Raw genomic sequence first — 21,885 nt, forward strand, 5'->3', positions numbered from 1 at the left:
CCCTCTTTCCCTATCGTGTTTCTTGGTGGGATGAACGCCAACCTTGATGCAACCCTAAATCCTATACTATATAAACCCCAACCTGGTTCAAATCCCACCTCTGCCACATTCCATGAAAGCAGTAATAAGCGATTGAACCAAAGCCCAACCTATTCAGAAGGCTTTAGGGAAGGTGTAATGTCTTAACTGAGGCAAAGTGCTTGTAACAGTGCCCTTTATCAGGGCTTTTCCTTGACCTCCTCTGTAAGAGGCTTCCTAATAGGAATTCACATAAAAACCCCAATCCTGGACATTCTGCCTCCATGGAGAAGGCAGGGGAAACTGGGCATGTGCCTGCACGCAGGACACTGAGGCGGGGAGGATTCAAGCCAGCATGGGCGATATAATAACGTCGTGTCTGAAAAGAAGAGAAGGTCTTGGTGGGAAGGAGGAGAAGAGCAAGTGAGGAGAAATAAGAAAGTTAGATAACATGTAAAAAGAATCACAACTTCCCACAAGATCTTTCTTGAGCAAGTCAAGGCTGCCTAAGGGGGCTTTAGCTCTCTGCCTTTTTTTTTCTTTTGATTACCTGCGGAAAAAAATTAAGCGCTACAGAGGAACAAGGGCCTGGACCACTATGTCCTGAATAGGGACAGCTTTCCATTCCAGACCATGATGCATGGTGTGTGTGTGTGTGTGTGTGTGTGTGTGTGTGTGTGTGTGTGTGTGTGTGTGCTCTAAAAGGGAAAGGAAGAAGGGCTTCTGTGAGGAAAGATGGTGTTCTTCCTCCAGAGGGCTGCACGGACACCTGTCCCGGCTGCAAACTGTCAGCGCCGGGAGCTGCTCCCAATCTCAGGTCTCAGCGAGGCCGCTGCCCTCTGCGGCAGACCGCGGTGCGCGCTCCCCGCGCCAGCACCAGGCTGGCCCGGCAGCCCGCGCGCTCTGCCGGTGCAGCATGCGGGCGCTGTGACGTTCTCGGATAAATGCCGTGTAACTGTGTAGGCGAATGGGAGCTAAAAATAAGAACGGAAAATCTATCATTAAGGTATCATTGCGCCAGCGCAGCTATTTGAAGGCTCCCATGGTCCCCGGCGCCTGCGTTTGAAGCCCGCCTTCAGGCTTCAGGGGTATTTGCTGAAAACTCCCAGCAGCGGCTTGCCAGCCAGACCTTAGGGTTCACCGGGTGACGCTGGCAATTATGGCAACATTCAAAATGAAACAAAATAAACGGTCACCTCTAGCCTCCCAACCTCACCCCCTATATTCTCAGATCGCTGGCGAAGCCGTGGGGGAATAGGGCTAGAAACTGAAAGGAGAGAAACCCGAACGGTTATGCAAAAGCTAGAACATATTCCATTCCTTCGCTTTCTCTTATTCGTCCACCTTGGATTAGAAAAATAAAGTAGGGAAGGGAAGTGAGGGGAGGCTTTAGGAGACAAAATGACAAATGGGGCTTACCCTAGGTCTAGAGTGCGCCGCGGCTGGGCACAAAGAACGCAAACTCCAGGGATGGTGAGTCTCCGGGGTTCCATTGGATTAAACGAAAATTGATCTGATTTGGTTTAGAACACCCGAAGTGCAGAAGAAGAGGACAGGGAGGGAGGACGAAGAGTGTGTGAGGACGAGGAGTGTGTGTGTGTGTGTGTGTGTGTGTGTGTGTGTGTGTGTGTGTATGTGTCCAGGGAGGGGGAGGAGGCGCCAAGGTGCAGCCTGCGTGCGGCTCTGCGCCTCGGCGGGGCTGCGTGCGTGTGTCCCTGTCCGCGCTGCTGAAACGGGCTCTTCGAGGGATCGGCGTCACATGACTCCGCCTGCCCCTAGCCAGCGCGCAGACCGCCCGTCCCTCAGTTTGCTGGGGGAGGGTCGGTCGACATCTCCTGGGGCCCTGGGGCTCTGCGGAGAGGAGAATAGGTTCCAGCAAGGAATGGTCCTTCTAGGTTCAAGAAATCCTAGCTCGGCGCCAGGTCCTGGAGTGTAAATCTTGAGGGGGTTGGGGTGGGGGAAAGAGAGGGAGCGATCCAGCGAGCGCCTGAGAGAGGCAGCGCTGCGCGCACCGACGAGGGGCTGCCGGGTGCCGCGCGAAGAAGATGTAAGCGCGTGGGGTCTCGCTGGCCTCCGAGCACCATGCAGAAAGGGATCCGGCTGAACGATGGCCACGTCGCGTCCCTGGGACTGCTGGCGCGCAAGGACGGCACACGCAAAGGCTACCTGAGCAAGCGGAGTTCGGACAACACAAAATGGCAAACCAAGTGGTTCGCGCTGCTGCAGAATCTGCTCTTCTACTTCGAAAGCGACTCAAGCTCTCGGCCCTCGGGGCTCTACCTGCTGGAGGGCTGCGTCTGCGACCGCGCGCCCTCCCCCAAGCCCACGGTCTCTGCTAAGGAGCCGGCTGAGAAACAGGTGAGGGAGCTCCACGTCCTGACCTCCCGCGCCCCTGCTGTGGCCCTGCAGGTTCAGGGCCTTCCACCCTGTTTCGGTGGCCGAACTTTGACCCTTCTACTCTAAGCATCTAGGGCGCGCTCAGCATCTTCCACTGGCAGGACCGACTGGACCGAACTGGGAGGGTGACCCTAGGGCGGGCAGGGACTGCGGGTTGGGCGCTGCTGGGAGCTGCAGCCGCCCTTGGCGGGGTGAGCCCCGTAGTGGGCGGGGACAGGGAGGCTGAAACTTGGAGATACCGATGGAGATGGGGTCCAAAGGGCCGACACGGGTGAGGAATCTGATCAATGTCCGACCCAAAATGGTGCCCCTAACCCCATCCCCACCCCCACCGCAGCCTTGATAGCCGTAATCTTCTGCCTGAGACGTGAAATTCCTTGAATTTAGGCTTGGGAAGGGTGAGACAGACGTCGGAGCATCGCCGTACCTTGCCTTCCGCAGCTAGGGACGAAGAATAACCTGTGCTAGCCTGGCCGAGTTGGGGATTGCGGGGCCTGGGGGGAGGGGGGTCGTTTGTGCGACTGAGTGATGGTGTGCTGCTCCCAGCTGGTTCTGGCACCGCTAACGAACCCCAGGGTTCCAAAGACCGCTATGATGCGCCGGGACCAGGGCCAGGGTTGCTGCGGAGCCGTGGGACAAGTGGGCTCTGCTTTCCTCCCCCGCCCCCTGCGCCGCCGCGTCCGCCGCAGTCGCCGCTGTAGCGCGGCGCTCCTTCACTCTCTCGCTGGCGTTGCCCAAACAACAGGGCTAAAGGGCCAGGCCGCGATCTGCCTTGGGCCTGGACCTGAAAGAAGAGCATTGAGGGAGGAGGGTCACCTGCAGCCGCCCAGTGGGAACACTCAGACAGAGAGAGCTATCTTTAAGCTTGATGTCTCTCCCAAGGCATCTGGTCCCTGGCCTCTAGAAAGAAAAGAAAAAGTACATGACAGTGTATCCAAAAATGTCATCACGGGGAGAGGCCTGGCATCCATGGGGCTCAGCCACCTGGCTATTGCCTAGACGGGGACACTGAGGCCCAGGAATAGAGCTATTTTCTCTTGCCCGGTGTCATAGCAGGAGTCAAAGCCACCCAAGGTTCTGGGAAGACAACACGGGGATCTCAAAAGCATACAGCCTGGTGGCTATTGAATTGACTGGGATGAAATCCTCCCTTGAAGTCTCCTCCCTAATTAGGACAGAGATCTGCACTCTGTACCTTCATACTCTGTCCCTTCAGTCTCTTTATGCCTTGCACTCAGCCCCCAGTGTTAGGTGACAATTTCTGACGGAAAAGGGAAGACTCTGAGAGTGACCAATCAGGAGGCCAGACAGGGGCTCCCTGATGGCAAGGAATAGCAGTTCCTTTAGCTAATAGCCAAATGGAGCCTCCTGGGCTCAGCTAGAAAAGTCAGACCCAGGTGCCAGCCTCTCTTATCCACTTGCTGTCTACAGCCACCGCACACCTGTATCTACCAGGTGACTGCACCCTCAGTCAGGGCTCCCTCCATGCCCCAGCTCCCTACAGCACAGTAGGAGCTGAGTTCCTGGGTGGGAAGGAAGGCAGGGGGAGCAGGGAAGCTAAATTGGTTGAGGTCCAAAGCATCTGCTCTCAGGTTCCCTGAACTAGAAAACTGACAAGCTGGAGGTTGAATCTCAGCTGAATGGTTTCTGGGCTGTGTGGCTTCGCTTAACACAGGCGTCCTCTGAACCTCTTTTGAATACAAAAGGTAGTGGCACGGACCTTCCCTAGGGCTTTGGGAACACACAGCCAAATTATGTGTATGAAAAGATTCTCACAATACAATTAAGTGGGATCCTAGCTGGATTAGAATTATATTGTCAATCCACCTTTCCCATTTCTTTCAGGCTGAGAAACTGAGGACCATAGACAGACAGGGAGTTGTCCAACATCAAGGAGTCTGGCAGAATAAGACCTAGAATTGACCCAGTGTCTTAAAAACTACTGAAAATATGGTCCCACACTGAGTCCACGTCAGCCAGCTCTCATCTTGGACACTGACCATGGGACAGATGGGACTGCAGGCCAGTTAGCATCCTGCACACATGTGCTGAGCCTTTTCCCAGAACTTCTCAGTCACTGGGGCTTATTAAGAGAAGAGGGCAAATGGGGAGCAGCGGGTGATGATCTGCTGTGGGGTTTGGGGGGTTCTTGTTAAAGACTCCTGCTTTATCCACACACTCATATCCAAGTTCCCTTCAGCTCCAGAGTAAGTTTAGCAGCTATGGAATCATAGTTCCCACTGCTCTGACCCATTCTTGTGTACAAAATTCACGCTCACCCCTCAGCTCTTTGGTAAAATCTGTGGCCCTCAGAGCTGCTTCCCTGTTTCTCTTGGGAGAGCACACCCCATAGAATAAACTAGAGAGTAAGGTGACAGACACCTCAGGCCACTCTGTGACCAAGTTTAGATCTCAAACAAACCTTGACTTCATACTCACTGGGCATGTGAAAGCACCCAAATTAACGAGCCTAGAAAATGGAATCAGTTTGGCAAGACCAGCTGGTGCATCTGGTGGCACTCAGTTTTAAGGGGACTTCATTTTTGCCCAAGTCTAAACCCATAGGAATAGAGACTGAGTCTGAGCTAGGAACCGAGCAGATGCACAAAAAATACTTCTTGAGCTGCACATGTCTGAGGTGTCATATGTTGCTCCCATACGTCATGTCCTGAGGACTGACTGAGTGCTGGGCACTAGGTCTCAGAAGCTGATGATGCAGATGTTGGGATCCTAGGGAAGATAAAAACAAATCAGGAGGTATACCACACCATGTGGAGAGCTTGGCCTGCTGGACAGCAAGAGCCAAGGCTGATCTGACGCCCTCTCACCCGCTGTACCTAGATTGGTCGGACTATATTTAAAGCAAGAGGATTTTTGTCCCACACTGGCTCTGGGCTGGGTCCCTGTGGTCTCCTGAAATGACATAGACACATCTTGTCCCCACCCTCCTTGGCTGCTGCTGGGCACCCCTCCACCCAGCCTCTGCTTACACAGCTCTGACTTCCTCTCCTCCTGTCCCTGAAATTACACCCCAAGGCCTGGGTGATATGAACTCAGATCCTGGGTTCAGCATGCCTAGAGATTGGCCCTGGGGGCTCCAAACCCTGCTTCTGAATAAAGTCATCCACAGTGGCTTTTCCCAACCACCTGAAATAAAACTTCTAATGCCAGGTTCTTGGTAAGAGATCTTTCCAAACCAACCCCAGTACTGACTGCACTCCCTCCAACCAGGAGAGCCCAAATGTGTACAGAAGGTGTCTTCTGATTCCCTAGAGAGAGAAAGGATCCACACAGATGCCAAAGCCTCTGAACCTGATATAGGTAGGGTTAGGCTCAATGAGCTGGGAACCTCCCAGAACAGCTCTTCTCCCCCAGGCCAGTGTTATTTCCTAAATGAAGTGCTACTCAAGGTCCTAATCTATAGGGAACATTCCTGGTTGCCCTGGTATATTGAATGCACCAGGTTTACAGGTGAGGAGACAGACTCTGCAGTGGCCACTCCCCATAGCAGCGAAAATGAAACTCGCCCCTCTGGCTTCCCCTCTCCTCAGCTATACCAGCCTCCCCACCCTCCAGAGCTGGAACCTATTAAACTCCTGCACCAGCCAGAAAAAGAGGCAGCCAGGGTGTGAGAGAATGAGGCTGCTATAAAGGCAACACCCTTCACACCCAACTTCCTGTGGTCTAAGAAAGCCACGGCTGAGGGCAGCTCCAACTCGAGGGCTCCTGCCTGCAGTGAGCTGGCAAGGCTGAGCTGGGGTGCCAGCACATGTGGTCACTGGCCCTGGAGTCACCGTGTAGGGCACTCCTTTCCCCACCCTACCTCTCAGCAAAAATAAGACCAAAGTGGCTCCCCGAGGATGCCTCTCATAAGAATGGGACAAAGAAGGCTCCGCTCCCTGCCACACGCTTGCTGGCAGTAGGGCAAGGGTCAGGGACAGATGATATGTAAACCTAAGCTCAAAATCTTACTGTCGTTGATTTGCTCAGGCTGGTCACACTGAGCCAGGTTCCGATCCCACAGGTGCCGAGGAGAGAACATTACGCTCTAAGCACTCACAGAGCTGTGTCCCACACAGTACCCACCAAGGACAAGAAATCCTGGCTCCCTCCCAAAGAGCCCCTAGAGGACTCTCTCACCAGCCCCTCTGTGGTTAGGAACTCAACCTCATCTCCATCCACCACATCCTATTCCAGGTCCCCCTCTAGGGAACAAACAGTCCCAGTGTTCTTCCCTTTTTGTATTTATGTCACTTTTAACCTTTGTGATTGACACGTAACACTATTTGCACATATTCATAAGCTGTGATATTCTGTTCTGATTTGCTTCTACATTAAGTGTTGATCAGCATAGGGTAACTGCTACATCCATTACCTGGACTTTCAAATTTCTTACCCAGAGGGCATTCAAATTCCTCCTCCTGCCAGTCATTGACTAGATCCCTGGAGCACAAGTCTGCTGGCTCCTCTAATCCAAGCCTACCACCCCTTCTCCCTCTGTTTCTTGCTCAGGTCACAACCCCTCATCCTCTACAGCTTTTTTTTCCTGCTCTCAAGGCACAGCTTTTCCCTCTGACATAGCGACTTTCACCACAGCCCACACCTGTGGGATGTGGCCTCTAGTCTCCTCGCAGGTCTTAGCCTAAAAGTGACCTCTCAGAAGAGAAGACACCTCTCCCCTATCCAGGAGCCAGCACAGCCCCAGCTCCAGCCATGGTGGTGTGTCTAGCTTCTTCATTTATACCTGCAACTACAGTCCATGATTATTTCCTGTACTCGTCTGGTAGCTTAGAGATGGATGTTTTCCCCACTAAATCCAGATGCCAGGGCAGTGCCTGACAGCTGAGACAGGAATTACACAACTAAGTACCCAGGTCACAAATGTGGAGCCCTGAAGGAAGGGAAGGAAAGAAGGAAGGAAAGAAGGAAGGAAGGAAGGAAGGAAGGAAAGAAGGAAGGAAGGAAGGAAGGAAGGAAGGAAGGAAGGAAGGAAGATAGAGAGCGACAGAGAAAGTCTGATAGACTTTATCAAGAGATCCTAGTTGAGGACTGGCAAGAACTGGATGAAATGGAGAGGTGGGGATAAAATATGATGTCCACATTATGCCCGAGGACATTGGTTATGAGCGAACAGCCAACTAAGGGGGGATGAGACTCATGACAGTGAGAAATGGTGCCGTCTCAGGAGGTCAAGCAGGAGATGCTGGGGGACAGGAAAGAGTTTTAGTCAGTTGTGAAAAGGATGCTTATAGAGACTGTGACCCTTGCGCCTAATGGACAAAAGCAGGAACATGTGCAGAAACGGATGGACACAATGAAAAGCCATGGTCAGATGCTTGGCAGGTAGCCTCCCTGTTACCTAGAGCAGAGGCAATGAGGTGATGTCCCGGGCAGATGCACAGTAGGGGAGGACAGAAGACTGTGCCAGCTGTGTAGACCCTGTGTGGTCCCTTAGGGTCAGCCTGCCATTAGACTCACCACAAGTTGGCATGACTTGTTAGCCTCTTCCTGGTGTGCTCTGAGAACAGCCAGCAGCGGGGTGTGAGCTGAGACTGCCAGCCAGGCACTGTTGTTCCAGCTTCAGACAAGGATGGGAAGCCCAGAGAAATTGCCAGAGCCATGTGACAGGGCAGACTTGAAGCTTCTTGCCCACCATCCTTACAGATCGATCGTTTGGCTTCTCATCTGTTGTTCTTCTCCCTCATTCTGAGGAGCCCTGGGGGGGTCATACCCCAACATCAGTCAAAGCGGTCTGCTTTTAACTGTTTTATATATTAATTGGGCTTCCACATAAAAAAACCATCTATATTAATGCTTTAAAACGTTTGACCTTCACTACAAGTTATTATGAAATGCCCTTCAGCTCAGCTCCGACATGTTCTAAATGCAGATGAAAATGTCTACACTTTTACTTTCTCTTTAATTTCAGTAGTAGGAATTGAACCAAGACCCTTGAGCATGCTCGACAAGTGCTCTACCACTGAGCTACACGTCTACCCCGTTCTGTTATTGTTGCTGTTTAAATACAATCCCCCCACCCCTTCCACACACATACAGTTTTGCTAAATTACCCAGGCTTGTTTCAAACTTTGAATGTTTCTGCCTCAGGTACCAAGTAGCTGGGATTACAGGCATGAGCCACCATACCCAGTTTTAAATGTATATAATTTTGTGGCATGGTGCTTTTAAACAATTTACCAGAAACGCTGAATAAGAACAATGAGTACTAGCCACTGAGCCCCAGAGTGTGACTATACACTTCCCTAATGGTCTCGGCAGCTTTGTAAGGTTGCACTGTTAACCCTTTTGTGGGAGGAGTTGGTTTTTGATTTGTTTGTTCATTTGGTTTTGTTTTTCAAGATAGGGTTCCACAATGTAGCCCTGGCTGGTCTAGAACTCACTTTGTAGAGCAGACTGGTCTCGAACTCACATAGAAACACCTGCCTCTGCCTCCTAAGTGCTGGGATTAAAGGCGTGCACCACCACTGCTCATGTTAATCCATTTTCCAAATGGAAAAACTGGGGCTCCACGACGTCTACTTCTCTTGTTCAAAGTTGCAGAGTACAGAAGGTGGCACCCAGATCCAACTCTCAAAGCTGAGCTCTCGAGCCACAAACAGAACAGAGACTCTGACTGGGTACCCTCCTAGCACCCTCTGCCTGTCAGAATAGAAGGAGAGGAACAAAGAATTAACAGCAGTGCTGGGAGTGTGGTTTGGTTAATCTACCCTGGGCTGACTCTCAGCATCATATATACTACATGATAGTACATAACTGTCTTCCCAATATTCAAGATGCAGAGACAGGAGGCTAGCTGCAAGTTTGAGGCCAGCCAAAACTATTTGAGAGAGAGATGGAGACAGAGACAGATGAGAGAGAGAGAGAGAGAGAGAGAGAGAGAGAGAGAGAGAGACTTTTTCTCAAGGTGAAAAAAACATAACAAGTAAAAGTATTATCATGGCCACTCCAATGACTTTTGTGAAGGAGGCTTTGCTTTCCGCTTGGGTGGGAACCTTGCAGCTGTGCCATGATCAAGGGAAAACACAAGGCAGGCACCCACACCCCACAGTCCTGACTCACTGGAATTGTAGGAGCCTGGAGCTGGTGTGGTGTACACACAGCCAAGAACACAACGCAGTCCCCGATGTATATGCAGGAGCCCCAGTGACTTGTGAACGTGACGGAGGCCCAGAACACTGCCAATGCTCAAATGCTCCCATGAGGGCCCTTACCATGCAGGGAACATCAGGGAGGCCCAGACACCCCCACATCTTTTCCCCAGAGGGGAATTCATAGTCCCTCAAACACGAAGCCTTAATTTCCTGATCCAGCCTTGAACATGGAGGAGTTCCCAGCATCTCAGGAGAGACAGCATTAGGGACTCTCAGCCTAGCTATAGGCTCTGTTTCTGTCACCCCCTAGCTTAGGATGAGTTTTAAGCTCTCTGGACCTCAGTGTCCCCATCGCTGTGTTAAGCTGGCTACAGTATAGGAAGTTATGGAACAACCTGGAAGGTATAGCCAGTGCATTGTAGCAGCTACCCCTTCCACTCTTGCTTTTTTTTTTTTAACCAAACTTTTCCTCAGTGAAGCAGTAACCCAGGACACCCAAGGCTGGGTCAGGTGAAGTAAGTCAACACAGACCTGTGACGCTGGGAGCTCCTGAAATTCTTAATAATGAAAGGGGAGGGCAGTTGCTAAAGGTCCGCTGTTTGGTCCCTAACTCTACACCACCAGAAGTGAGCATTGCTAAAGGCCAGAATCCGGGGAACACTGAGGCTCCCCTTTATTCTCACCCTACCCTGTGATACACCACCTAAAGTCATGGCTCGGTGCGGTGCCGAAAGACCACCTGCGGAGTCTGTGCTGTGGTGGCTGGCTCTGAGTTCTCGAGACCACATGCCGAGCTCAGAACTTGAACCAGACCTCCTAGACTGATCGGATCAATAGACATCCAGACCGGCTGTTAAGTTCAGCGCTGTCTGCCTTTGAGAACAGGTTTTACTAACCTCTTGGGCTAAAGCAATGTGTCTTCTCTCCACAAAATGAGATAATCATTTTCTAGAAGACATCCCCCAGTTGACCTTTGTCTTTCTTCACATTTTCTTAAAATAAAACCTTTTCAACACTACTTTTAGAAAAGTGAGGGATGGATTTGTATCAGTCTTCACTGGGATTCTCAAGGACCTTGGAGAAATGCAGAGAAAACTCTCAACGTTTCCAACTACAGGCGTAAAATGTAGTTAGCTTGTCTACATGCTTCCTGGGCTGCTACGTAAACTCCAGACATTGAAAAAATCGTTTGGAAGAACCTGACCACCGGCTGTGTTTGCAGACTGACCAGTATTCCCCTGTTCCAAGACTGCTCTCCCAAGATCTTCTTTGCCCTCTGGCTATACTGGTTGCCACCCAGAATCTCTTTTCCTCTGGTCAGGATCTGTGGGAAACTGGGAGGGGGAGAGAGGGTGAGTTCCTGATGAGCCACGCTGTGTGGGCACAGATGAGGAGAGGTGAATGATGTATCAAAGGGCTTCCCTGGCAGCCTGGGCAAAGAAGGAAACAGATTGCTTGTGAGACACTTGATGGCCTCATTAGTTGAAATGAGCAGAACTGTGAATGGCTTGCCTAACATCAGCAGGACGCAAAGATGATCTTAAGAGCTAAGCCACTGTCCCAGTCAGCAATTCTTGCTGACCCTTGGTGAAGACCACACTCAGGAGACAGCTTGATGGAGTCTGAGTGTCAAGGATCCTGACTGTGCACAGTGGCACTGAAGTCTGGAGACCGAGTAGACAGGCAGAGAAGCTCAGAAACAGCCGCTATTTGGTGTGTTTATAAATTAGTCAGTTAGTATAATCCCACAGCTGAACATTCACGGGACAAAAAGCAGATAGTGAAGTTGGTCCTCCCCACCTGATTCTAGCTTCCTAGAGGTGCCCATTGTCACTAGTGTCCTATGCATTCTCTCAGAGAGCATACAGATCAGACATGTACATGTATGTGTGCATACTTCCTGACTAGTTGTGAAAGGCTGTAGCCGCTGTTCTGCACCTTGTTTTTCTCACTACATGGCGGTGGTTCTTTATGGAACTCCCTTTTTTAAACAGCTGCAGAGTACACCATATGGGTGTGTTAAGGACTTTTAAGATGGCCTTTCTTTGAGGATTATTTGAGTCATTTAAAGCCCTTGATAGCATTATGATCGTAGCTGCAACTAAAAATACCCATGGCGAGGGTCATTCTCTTCTCTTTGACAGAAAGTGAAGAGCAGACACTTCAGGCAGAAGCTTGACCCTGATTCAGTGAACACCTAGAGAAGCAGTAGATGGGAAGGTGATAGTCGGGCTGGGTAAGGCGCAGTGATAGACTGAACGATGTTGGTGGCCCTGGATCCCAGAGCCTGGAATATATGGTCATTCAGCAAGCAGAAGCTTGGCTGATCGGATGCTGAGCGGGGCAGGCTGCCACAGCGCTCTGGAGATCCGGTACACCCCACAGACAGGACAGGGAGGGTCAGTGAGCAAGGGAGAAGGTATATAGACAGTCAGTATTGGCAGCCAGTGTGTGGCCAGATGGATACCTGTCTTAGACCCTGTAGAAGACCGGCAATCTAGATAAAGACTTGGGACAGGCACTGTGGTGTTTTGAAGGAAAATGGTCCCGAAAGGGAGTGGCCTTGTGAGAGGAAGTGTGTCACTGCTGGGGGTGGGCTTTGAGGTCTCCTATTTGTAAACTACTCCCAGTGTCACGGTTTACGTCCTGCTGCCTACAAGATGTAGGACTCTCAGCACCTCCTCCAGCACCATGTCTGCCTGCACACCACCACGTCACACCATAGTGATAATGGACTGAATCTCTGAACTGTAAGCCAGCCCCAATTAAATGTTTTCCTTTATAAGAGTTCCCGTGGTCATGGTGTCTCTTCACAGCAATAGAAACAGGCACTTAGCTGTATTGGTCATTTGCTTCATTGCTGTGACAAAATGTCCAACAAAAGCAGCTTCAGGAGGGAAAGACTGGCTTCTGCTCACAGGTTGAGAGCGGCCAATCGCTGTGGAAAGGCATGGCAGCAGGGGCAGGAGGCAGCTGGTCACAGGGTGACAGCCGTCAGGAAGCAGAGAGAGAGGAATGTTGATGTCCAGCTGACTTTCTCCTTTTTACTCAGTACAGGGACCCAGCTTAAGAAATGGTGCTTCCCTCACTTAGGATGAATCTTCTCTCCTGGATTAACACAGTCTAGATCCTGATGTGCCTGGAGATTTGTATCCTAGATGATTCTAGATCCCAGCAAGTCAACAATATATTAACCACCACAGGGCAAAGCGGGGTCCTGGTCAAGTAAGCAAGACCCTGAAGACTCAGATTTGAAAATTCAGGGAGAAAGACGTCACTAGACTCTGGTAAGCGTGTCTATATGAAGTCGCACCAGGTTAGACGGGGAGGAAGTGGGCAGGACAGGCAGTCTCTCCAGACTGGTGTGAAATCATCAGTAAACCCATGGAGGCCAGTGCCTGTACTCAGTAGTCCTTGATGAAAATCCCGGCACTGGTGAGGTTCCCCTTGTGCTCACAGATGAAGCTGGGGCAGCAATGGCTTAGGAGGAAGTGTGTCAGTGAGAGGTCTCTGTTGTAGAAACTGGGGGAAAGTGCCACACACCGCACCCCTCCCCCCATGCTCTATGCACTAGAACCCAGTTCGCGAGCTTCGCAAGGGGCTGGAGGTTGAGGAAACACAGGCAGAGACAGACCAACACACGGACCTCCAATCGCTGGTACAAAAGCCCTTCTTTAATAGCACCATGGAGGCTTAAATACCCTGCAGTCAATGGCCAACAGGTGAAAATCCCATCCTCTGATCCTCTAGGCAAAGCACAGCTTTTAGTAACTTCAATTAGAAGGCTCTAGCAGGGAAGAGCAGCTGAAGGCTAGGACTCAATTAGTCCCAACAGGAAAGGTCAGGAGACACTCCTGAAGTGGCCTGCTATAGTCAGAAGGAGCTTAGTTTTAGGGGCTGTGGTTGAGACACAGATAGGGAGCGAGAAGATACGAATAGAAGGTGCCTGAATGAATGTCCCCAAACTGGGGAAGGAAGATGTGCTTTCTGAGGACATACTAACTGCTTGTGAACAGTTTCGGTGATTTAAAGAAATCACTGAGCCCACGATGAGCTGGTGCTACCACAGCATCAACCAGCCCATGGGGGAAGGCACTGTGGAAGAGCAAACATCCCACAGAAGTGACAAGCCATTTGAAGACCCCATGAGAAAATAATACATTTGAACCCTGGCACCTGCTACAGACCCAAAATGACTCCCCAGAATTCTGGACTTCCAGCACATTAGCAGATCATTCCTCCAGAATAAAACAAAGATAGGACCGGTGTTCCACAAATCCCAGCACTCTGGGGCTGTGGCAAGAGGAGCTCATGTGTGAGGTTAGCCTGGGCTACGTAGAGAGATACTGGTTCAAAAACTAAGTGAAAAAAATAAGTAAATCAATAAATGGAAAAGGTCTTATGTTGAATATGTTCCAGAGATGATTCTTCGGCCATAGGACTTCCCAGTGCCTTCCTACTGTCCCTGCGATGTCAGTCTTTCAGGAAACTCCTATCCCCTCATCAATTTTGCCAGCTTCACTGCCTACTCCTGAGGGGCAAATTCAGCAGCACTTGCTTTGAGGCTTTTGCTATTAACCAATTAACTAATGAACTGGTCTAATGAGTTTGGTCACCCACTCAGCAAACAGGGACAGCTCCATGCCCAGCACAAGGCACAGCGCCAGGCTGCAGGGCTGTGCCTTAGTCAGAAATGACTTCTCTGAAAGAACAGAAGCCCACTCAATACAGCGTAGGCAAAAGAGAAGACACGGACAGTCATGACAGTGGTAATTAGTAGAACTCCACAGAAAATCAATGTCTCCACGGCCTGGTTGAGGAACCAGTTCTTCTTGCCTTGCCTCTACCCTACCCCTCCAAAAAGCATCATCTCCTTCCTGCACACTCTGAGACCCTCTGCCTCTGTAGAATCTAACACGCCTGCCTACATCATTGTCTCCATCTTCCCATTGCCCTGTTCCAAACTCTAAGAGCCCCCAGTACCTGTTCCCACTGCCACTGGCTCCCAGGGCTTGTTCCCACTGCCTCTGCCATGTTCTCTGAGAGGACAGAAGGGCAAGAAGAGGAACCCTTGCTACCGGCACAGCACTCCTCTCTTGGGAGTTTTAATGAGTGACAGACACAAGAACCAGCTGAAGAACCCTCAACAATGCCATGCTCGGCTGTGGTGATAGTTCGCTGAGAGGACCTGAGGTTGGTCCTCGAATGTCATTTAGAAAAGCATAGTGATACAGGCTCATAATCCCAGTGCTGGAGAGACAGAGACAGGGGATTCCTGCCCACAGGCCAGCCACCCTAGCAAGTGAAAGTATTCTGTCTCCACAGTCATGTATACAATCATGTGCCTCCCCCTCTTTCTCTCTCTCTCTCCTTCTCTAAAGAAAAAAATCCAAAAACAAAAAAGCAATGCACACAACCCCCTCTCTGTTATCATGGATCCTTAATGGGGTGCCACTGTTATTAAGTTCCCAGATGACACTGAGGAGCAGCATGAGTTGAGACTGTCTCAGACATACAGAAAGTCATAGACGTACAGGTTGAGAACTGATGAGGGACGGAGTCACAGGAGCTACCTTATCCATCGTGAGGGGCATAAACTGAGCAGGCAGGGGTTCCAAAAACCTCCCCAAATTTAGAGGCTCAGTTCCTCCTTCCTGATCTCAGCAATGCAAGGTTGTTTTGTTTTTAGTACTGACACTAGGGACTTTGGAAAGCACTGATCTGGAGAAATGCCTTACCTCTCTGGGAGCACTCATGCCCTGCCTGTTGTCACTGGTGGCCATGGGGTGCTCTGGCTTCTGCTGGGGGTATTTGTGAATAGACTGATACATGGGGAATCGCGCCGGCAGAGAGGAAAGGGTGTGTGCATTGCTTTTACTGCTGACGCCACTGTGGGTAGTAGACCAGAACAAGTGCCCCTGCTACCAACCAGCGAGGAGCCCAGGGTTCCAAGGGTCAACAAGGCTACAGAACCCTTCTGAGCAGCTCAGCCAGACTGAGTCCCAGCTTCAGGGACTGCCACCCGTTCCTGCCTGTTAGAAGACAAGTTGTTCCACTTTCCTCAGAACCAATAGGTTAGCACATGCCACATCCCCCAGGAAATGCATCTGTCCTCCGTACCCCCTTTCCTGTCATCTGGGAAGGACAGGAAGCCAGGGAGAGGCTGAGAAGGTGGGACTCCAAGTCCCAACCCATCCCCAGCTGCCAAGGATGCAAGTCCTTCTCACCTGACTCCAGCAGTGGACAATTGACTTCGGCACCAGGAATTGTGGGGAAAGAGGATTATCCTAGGATGGGGGCGGGGAATAGATCTGGACCTTGACCTCGGGAGCCACCTGCCAGGGGAAGAGGAGTAGGAGGTGAAGAGAAGTACAGGGACCAAGACCCACAGTGGATGCAAAGACCTCGACAGCGAGGCAAGGCAAGAACAGAAAGAAGAAGTGATGTCTTTCCCAGCTCAAAGAACCAAGATGGGTATCTTTGCAGAACTTTGACTCATCCAAGCCAGAAGCTTTGCTCGCTGTCCAGGGCACAGACATAGGAGACAGACTTATCTGAGTCCTGAGAGCCACTGTTGAAGGCAGAGCTGCTGTTGCAATCATCCCCCTCTGCCTTTATCTTGTCTCCTTTTGAGTGCAGTGTGAGCCGGCCTGAGAATAAGGCTGCCCTCCAGTGGGTGGGGACCAGCAGAAGATATGAGGGTTTCTCCCCCATGGGGAAGGCATGGAGTGGTTTTCAATGTGTTCCTGTACTTTTGCTAGTCACCCATGAGATGGTCACTTCAGAACCTCAGTAATTCTGAACATTAAATGCTGTCCCAAACTTTACCCACAAATTCTAGACTGAATCGGGGTCTGAAGGATGACCATATTTTTATCCCACACCTGCAGCAAAACATACCGTCCAAGAAGCTGTGTTGTCCAACACGATTACAGGGCGGGGTGACATTATAAAGATAGTGAGAAAATCAAAAGGGCAGCAAGCATGCACTGGGGACTTGTTTGTGTGACGGCACCAGGGTTCTCTCTGTTGGACCTAACGAGAACTATAAAAGAAAAAGAGTCTCTTTATGCCCATTGCATAGATGAAGAAACAGGGATAAAACCCACCGAGCAACACTCAAGGTGATCTACCTGTAAGACTTGCCAGCATACCATTTATCAAAAAACACAAGGCCCCTGGGCTCTTCATTGCTGTCATTCAAATACATAAGACTATGAACCTCTCCTTCATTTCTCCTCCCTAAGTGAGTACAGCCATTTCTTCAAAAGAAAACAAAGAGGCTGGGAAGTTGGATCAGTGAGTAAATTGTTGGCCATGCAAGCATGAGAACCTGAATTTGGATCCCCAGGACCTACGAAAAAGCTAGGCATGGTGGCCTGTGACTAATCCCCCGCACTAGGGAGGTAGAAAGTAGGAAGATCCCTTAGGCTTGATGGCCACCCAACACAGCCAATCCCTATAGTGGTATGTTATTTGTATTTTAATTACATCTTGACTGAAGACTAGAAGCAAAGCTAAAGCCATTATAAGTCAGGTAATGGTGATGCACACCTTTAATCCCAGGGATTTGGTAGACAGAGCCAGATGGATGTCTGTGAGTTCAGGGCCACCCCAGGCTACACAAGACCCATGCAGAAACAAATTCAGATGGTGGTGGCCTACACTTTAATCCCAGTCCTAGAGAGGCACACACCTTTAATCTCAGCACTAGAGGAAATATAAAATGAGATGAGAGAGAGACTTAGTCTGTTTAGTTTTCTGGTCACCCAGTTTTGGTAGAGGTCAGACTTCTCTAGTGGTTTGGCTGCTTTGTTTTTCTGGTTTGGGGTTTGCTTAATTATTAAAATACAAATAATATACCACTATAAATCCCTGAGCTTCAGGTTCAGTAAACCTGTCTCAAAACTTAAGATGGAGAACAACTGATGAAGATGTAAACATCTGGCCTGCACACGAAACGCGAACATATAGACAAATTCACACACATGAACATGTACACGCATGCACACAAAAATAAATTGGGAAAAGTTCTTCCAAATGCAGTCTCCCTCTTCCTTCAAGCCCACACAGAGGAGACTGGACTAAACGTGCCTGCCCCCTTTCCTTTGTCACGCTCTGTCCCAGGTAGACTGCCCCTTGTGCCGAGGTAGATGAGGCATGCGTTACTTGACCCAGTCTGGCTCTGAGATCACATTATTCCAACCCTGACTCTTCCATGTTCTCATTCTCCAAAGTCCCAGAATAACAGGACACCTAAACCTATCACAGACTCAGGCTCACATCCGTGGGAGGTGGGAAACAGTTAAACCAGAACCACTGCAGCGAGCACCAGGTGTTTCCCAAGCTGGAGCAAGGTGCTCACAGCACTGTTACCAGCCTGGGATGGCGAAGAGTCATTCTGTGGTATGGGAAGACCTTTCCACCGTCCTTGGGTGTCTGTGGCATACTCTCAAGAGGATTCTTCCATCTGGAGTATCTACTCACCAGGAACCTCTCCTAAAGGCCAAGGCTGTCCTCGGGGCTGCAGATACAACAGGAGCCCAGATGGCAGCTAATGTGGGCTTTACTCTACAATATACAGATACACTTCCAGTGTTTGCAAACACCTGAACTTCACAATAAGACATTGGTGGGGGAAAGAGAAAGCAACAGCCAAGACTTTCTCAGCTCAGGCACCTCAGTGTAAAAGGAGCGGCGGGCTGTGTCCTGCCACCCATCTCCCGCACGGCTAGCTTTACACCCGAAATAACAACACACAAATTGTATTCATTTAAACACTGTTTGGTCCATTAGTTCTAGCCTCTTATTGGCTAGCTCTCACATCTTGATTAACCCATTTCTAATAATCTGTGTAGCACCACGAGGTGGTGGCTTACCGGAAGGAAAGATTAAGCATGTCTGACATGGCGGCTGGCTCCATGGCGACTGTCTCACTGCCTTCTTCCTCCCAGCGTTCTGTTCTGTCTTCCCCGCCTACCTATGTTCTGACCTATCAGGCCAAGCAGTTTTCTTTATTAATTAACCAATGAAAGCAACAGATAGATAGAAGACCCATCTACATCACCTCAGGGTTCCAATAAGTTGCAAAAGTGAGTCCCTTCTCTGTCTCCTTTCCTCGAAACCCTTGTCTTCCGTCATTCTCAGACCCAGGAGCTTCATCATTGTGGCTGCTCTCATACCTCCACAAAACCTCCCATTCCTCTTACTTCAGCAGCAGGACCCACTTCCCCAGGAGGTTCCCTAATCACCATCCTGGATAGAGAATGGGTGGGAAATAGCTGGTACAGAGAAAGTCCAGTCACCCTCAGGGTCTATCCCAGGCTGTGCGTGTTTGGGGGAGCCCCGTCTTGGGGATAATAAAACTAAAACATCAGGTCCAGACTCCAGCTAAGCAAAAGCAACACGCTTCTGGCCTTGCCCTCTCTATTGGGTGGGGGACTTTGCTATACTCAGCATTGGGACAGGCATGGGGCACGTGCTCAGGAAAATTGTATCGGGTCACTATTAATGTGAACCAAAAGAAAAAAAAGGCATAGCATTCCTGGTGCCTTACAGAGAGCCCAGAGTCTAGGGTAGAGCCCTCGTCACCCCATTCATCCTCTCCTTCAGCCATTTACTTCTCATTCAGAACCAGCACAGGGTAGGGCTCAGAACACTCCAGATCATTCGGACCCAACCCTGACCTTGAGCAGTCTAAGGCCCAGGGGTCAGTGCTTCTCTGATGCTCCAATATTGGAAAGGAAAAAGGAAACTTGCACTCAGCAATCTACATCCAAGTGACAAAGACCAGGTCCCAAGTAGGAGGTTTGCCAATTGGCTCCTTTGTTCTCCACTTGCTAGGCTTCTCCAAGGGTCAGGGTTGCTATCTGGAAAGCAGATCGTGCCTGCAGCGCTTGGTGAATCTGGGACAAAATGAGATCATTTAAGACAAACACTTACAGGCTCCTTTCCTTCCCCCAGATAGGGAAGGAGCTAAGTGGCCACCTGCAGCTCTTCTTTTAACCTGCTTCCTTCCCACAGGGCCAGTGCCCACTGGAGCTTTCCTTCAGTTGTTCGAGGCTAAAGCTGACATTTCACGTTATAGGCCCAGTTATCTGTTTCCTAGGAAACAAGGGATAACGCTAACTCTGCAACAGTCTTCCCTCCACCCCTAACACACACACACACACAGAGAGAGAGAGAGAGAGAGAGAGAGAGAGATACATACACACACACACACACATGCACACACAAGAGTCTATCAGCCAGAAGGGCAATTTAAAATAAAGTACAAGTCAGTTACTAAAATTAGTTTACATATCTTCACCTTGTGTTGCTGCTTCCTGCCACCTGGACACCTAGGCACAGAAGCATAGACACCTGTATGGTGCACTCTCCAAAGGGCAGGCCCAAGGCCCCTCTTTGCAGCCTACCCTGCTTCTTTCCAAGAGACAAAAAGGTGGTCCCCCTCTTGGGGTTCTCCCTCCCTCTGAATAACTTCTCTTCGGCTTCTTTCTCGACCCCAGGGCTGTCACCGGATCCCCACATTCTGCAAGTCCATCTCCTCCTCATCTTGCCCCCCCCCGCCACTCGTAGACTCCTGACTATGGCACATCAGTTACTCAAATCAGAAACCAGGACATCACCCTCACCCCTTTCCTCTCACCTGTGCTGTGTGCCCCTGAGCTCCTGCCCATGAGAACCCCTCCACCTTCTGTTCATCTACACGGTGTATCTCCTCTACTTCCCACAGGCCATGGGCTCCAGGTACCTGCATTGCTGCCCACAGTCTTCCAGTTGACTTGAAAGAGAACCAAGACTCAGGACGCATCCTCTGAGAAGCTCCTCTTCGTCTCCCTGGGTGGAATCAGTGGTTTCCCCCGTGTTCCACAGCCCCTCTCACCTCTGGCACCGCGACGATCATAGGGCATTAATTACTGCACATGCTCATGTCTTCCTTACTCGGTGCCAGATGTGGCGCAGACAGCTTTGCCGGGTATCTAGATGTGTCTCTTACCTGGCTCCTCAGCTTCCCAGAGACCTCAGGCAGGCAGTCCCACTATGGACTCAGCGTAGAAGAGACTTAAAGTGAGACTTCCTGGTGACTGTACCATTGATTCGCTTCCGTCACCCCAGCATCTAGACGAGTGCTTAGTGAGTTTTCGTGAAGTTATTAAAGGCATGCTGCATTGAACTGGTACCTAGTCCCCCAAAGAGATGTTCTCTTGGTGTATTTTCCTGCCTGCTGTCCTTCCAGAGTACCTGATGGTTTCAAACTGGCTTTTTTTGGTAATTGGTTGGCAAATAAGGCTGTGTGGGGTTTGCCTCCTCATCACATCCTAAGCATAGGTTTTGTTACATCACACAAAAGCCTTTCTGATTGAGCACTTGAAACTACTAAACAGAATGGCGTTCCAACGACCACAAAGAATGCATCTGGGCCCCGCTCCAGAGGCGGCAGGCACTCGGCACTACGGCAGGGAGGGTGTGGGGTTTGTGGACATCCTGATGACTGTGATGTCTGTGTCTTCTTGGTGCAGCATTACTTCACAGTGAACTTCACCCATGAGAACCAGAAGGCGCTGGAGCTGAGGACTGAGGATGCAAAGGACTGTGACGAGTGGGTGGCAGCAATCGCTCACGCCAGGTATGCCTCACCCTGTTAAAGGATCGCAGCAGAGGAGACCAGACCAAGCAAACTTCTGCCAGTCCAAGTCTTAGGACAAGGAGGTGGGAAAGAAAGAGAGGAGGGTGTAGATGCTGTAAAAGTCTTAGCTGCCCCAGGGAATGAGAATGCTGCAAACTCCCACTCTGTTCGAACCACATAGTCCCATCTCTTATATGTGCAGTCACCAGTTTGACACGTGACCATGAATTAGTCCCCAACTAACATTGCCCTGGCAGAGATAAGCACTTGTAGCACCAACTGTAGCACCAGCCAGCTGACCCTCTAGACAGCTGATCTTGTTGACCTAGTAAATAATGTGGTGCTAGTGTGTCTACCTTCCTATACACTGTGAACTTCTGAGGTCAGGAGCAATGTATGACTCTGCGTTCTCAATGATGGGTAAAAACACAGAAAATGTGTCCAGCAGATGGGAGATGGGAGAATGCCAAGACAAATGGAAGGAGGGAGGGTGGATACAGGGCTGAAGGTTGGAAATTAGTGATGAATGGAAAATTAGTGATAGATTAGTGAAGGGTAAAATGATATGGATGAGTGAACTATATGTGGAGGCTGGAAGGACAGATGAATAGATGGATCCTGTAGTCCTTGAAACTCCCTTGCCCAGAAACCTGTCTAGTGACCCTAGCAATGGCCTTAGCCCAAAGATCATGCCATCTCTATTTCTGCCCACAAAAAGCATCCAGTCTT

At 50.2% G+C, this 21,885-nt stretch overlaps 1 protein-coding gene across 2 annotated transcripts in view; it reads left to right on the plus strand.

The window, feature by feature from the left end:
- Positions 1-2,100: 2,100 nt before the first annotated feature.
- Positions 2,101-21,885, plus strand: part of Rasgrf1 (Ras protein specific guanine nucleotide releasing factor 1) — a 107,615-nt gene continuing 87,830 nt past the window's right edge. For both annotated transcript variants that reach the window (XM_038323410.1, XM_038323411.1), the window contains exons 1-2: positions 2,101-2,376; positions 21,050-21,156. In XM_038323410.1, the coding sequence (XP_038179338.1) occupies positions 2,101-2,376; positions 21,050-21,156 (383 nt within the window). The remainder of the gene's footprint in view (positions 2,377-21,049; positions 21,157-21,885) is intronic.

Source organism: Arvicola amphibius, chromosome 3 (genome assembly GCF_903992535.2).
Source record: "Arvicola amphibius chromosome 3, mArvAmp1.2, whole genome shotgun sequence".
NCBI lineage: Eukaryota > Metazoa > Chordata > Mammalia > Rodentia > Cricetidae > Arvicola > Arvicola amphibius.